This window comes from Lactuca saligna, chromosome 4 (genome assembly GCF_052625555.1).
Source record: "Lactuca saligna cultivar CGN05327 chromosome 4, ASM5262555v1, whole genome shotgun sequence".
Lineage (NCBI taxonomy): Eukaryota > Viridiplantae > Streptophyta > Magnoliopsida > Asterales > Asteraceae > Lactuca > Lactuca saligna.
In genome coordinates, this window is record NC_136420.1 from 188,648,372 (window position 1) to 188,651,131 (window position 2,760).

The 2,760-nt window shown below is 42.7% G+C and overlaps 1 protein-coding gene across 1 annotated transcript; it reads right to left on the reverse strand.

Annotated features, from left to right (window-relative positions):
• Window positions 1–296: 296 nt before the first annotated feature.
• On the reverse strand, window positions 297–1,055 carry LOC145040393 (uncharacterized). The gene has a single exon (XM_078988329.1). It carries the CDS (start codon window positions 1,053–1,055, stop codon window positions 297–299), a length of 759 nt encoding a protein of 252 aa, XP_078844455.1.
• Window positions 1,056–2,760: the final 1,705 nt, after the last annotated feature.

Here is a 2,760-nt window from a genome sequence, read left to right on the forward strand (position 1 = left end):
AAATGTTTTGGTAACATCTTGAGCTCAATTTTTGGGTTCTGTTGGTTGTACTCACCGAGTGCAGGTAAGGGACTCGGCGAGTTGGTATCTGAATTTACGAATTCTGTTTTTTCCAAGGATGAACTCGACGAGTAGCTCGGCCCTACTCGACGAGTAGAACTGTTAGATTGCTTCATCAATTCTTCAAACTCAGCTTCTTCTAGTAGCCTCTCGATCTCCATTAAGTCTTTTTCAGCATCAATTTCTTCATTAAATATTGTGGACTTGCCGGAATCTTCACTTATGCATTCCTCCATTCATTCATCAAGCATGTCAATTGAGAATGTCGTGTTGTCACTGTTCCTTCCATACTTCATAGCTTGATCAACCCCAAAAGTGACTGAATCTTCTCCTACCCGCAAAGTGAGCTTCGAGTCCCTCATGTCTACTATAGCACTCACAATGTTGAGGAAGGGTCTTCCGAGGATGATTGGGACTTGAGGATCCGCCTCCATATCTAGAATTATGAAATCAGCGGGAAATACGAATTTGTCCACCTTGACCAGTAAGTATTCACATATGCCTTTGGGAAAAGTGACTATCTTGTTTACTAAATGAATCGCCATACGAATTGGCCTTGGTTCCGGGAGATCCAAATTCTTGAAGAATGAATATGGCATGACGTTTACACTTGCTCCCGAATTGGCCAAAGCATGAATGGTAGCGAAGTTGCCAAATTGGCAAGGCAAAGTTAAGCTCCCCGGGTCACCATTCTTCTTTGGTAGCTTATTTAGCATAGAAGCTGAGCAATTTTCATTGAGAACTACCTTTTTCACTTCCTCCATCTTCCTTCTATTCGTGAGAAGTTCTTTAAGGAATTTTGCATATTTGGGCATTTGTGCGACAGCTTCAATGAAGGGTATGTTGATTTGAAGAGCTTTGATATGATCAAGAAACTTCTGGTACTCCTCTTTCTGCTTCTCTTTCTTAGCTTGGGCTGGGTATGGCAATGGAGGCTGGTAAAGCTTTTCAGGGATCTGCTCCTTCGGTTTTGGTAGTGGACTCGCTGAGTCCATATTCTTGACTCGGTGAGTAGGCTCTGTTCCTTGAAGATTTTGATTTTTGTCTTGAATTTCTGCATCCTCCTTCTGTGATTCTTTGGGTGCTTCATTCTGAATAAGGGCCAGCGGAGTGATTATTTTCCCACTTCTTGTTGTAACTATATTTATGTGCGCGCCTCATGGGTTATTTTCGGTTTTACTAGGAAGTTCGCCCGGTGATCTTTGGTTGATTTGTTGAGCAAGTTGCCTTAGCTTCGTTTCTATGTTGTGGATAGATGCTTGCTGGTTTCTAAGTATAGTTCTTGTTTCTTGAATTGCAACATCATGATCACTATGTCTCTTTTCTGAAGCAGCTACAAATTTGGTAAGAATCTCTTCCAAACTTGGTTTTCTTTCTTGTGCCGGGTCCTCCTTTTGGTAAAAACCTCTTCCATTCTGCTTGTACTTCTCCTCCTTAGCCTTCTTGTACTCTTCATACGGGAGCCACTCTTTCTTTGGTTTTCGCCAATCTTCATCATATCGGTCTCCACTTGAGTAACATACTTGCACCTTTTTGTTGCCATTTTCATCTAAGTCGCAGTCTTTAGTAAGATGAGGTCAATTACAATTTTCACAACCCACCCGAATAACATGGATCATTTGATCCATTTTATCCATCCTCCTATCCATGGTTTTTAGCATAGCCGTGACCGCAGATAAGTCTTCAGTAGCTGCATATGCGGCTCCCTTAGTAACATCATTTCTTGGATTATGGTATTCTCTAGAGTGCTTAGAGAATTCTTCAATCAATTCCTTGATCAGCGGGGGTGGCTTCTTTGTGAGCGGGCCTTGCGAGTCAAGTAACTGCCTGGTTGTGACATTGACTCCATCATAGAAGATGGAGACTTCTTGCTGACTATTAAGGTCATGGTGCGGGAAATTTCTTAGTAGGCTCTTGTACCTCTTCTAAGCTTCATATAGCGACTCTCCAGCTTGTTGTTCAAAGTTAGCAATGGCCTTCTTCAAGTTGGCTATCTTGGAAGGTGGACAAAAGTGATCAATGAATTCTTCTTTCATCTTGGCCCATGTGGTGACTGACCCAGGGGGAAGTGATTTGAGCCAGTCTTTTGCAGCACCTTTGTATGTCACTGGAAGCATGCGAAGTAACTGAGTCTTGCGAGGCACATTTGGAACATTAAAGTAATTAGCTACATCATTGTATTCATCCAAATGCTTGTAGGCATCTTCTTGGTCTTTTCCATAGAAAGGAATTTCCTTTAGTTGGGCAAGTATGTGGCCCTTTAGCTCGAACGTAGTAGTAGCGGGAATTGCGGGTTGCACAAGTCCTGGGCCGGTGTCATTGCGGATCCTCTTCTTCCACTCTCCCATGGGGATTTCATCAATGTTAGCCATGGTAAGAGCTAACTCGTCGCTGGAATCGGAGTCGTGCCCGTATATAGGTTCTTCTTCCTCCTCGGTGTCGTCCTTGATTGGGTCTTCGCTTGCTAAAGATGCGCTGGATGCACCTGCTTTGCTGCTCTTTTTCTTCCCAAAAACAGTCTTCAAATTAGATAAAGGTGACTTTTTAGGTGTATTCGAGCTCTCCACGTCCTTTCCTCTGTTCCTTCTCAATGCGGATTCGAGATCTTCAAACGTGGGTACCAACGGAGTGTTTGATCCTCTGGTCATGAAAGTCCTAAAATAAAACAAGATAAAAACATAAAAAGAACAAAAAAATGCA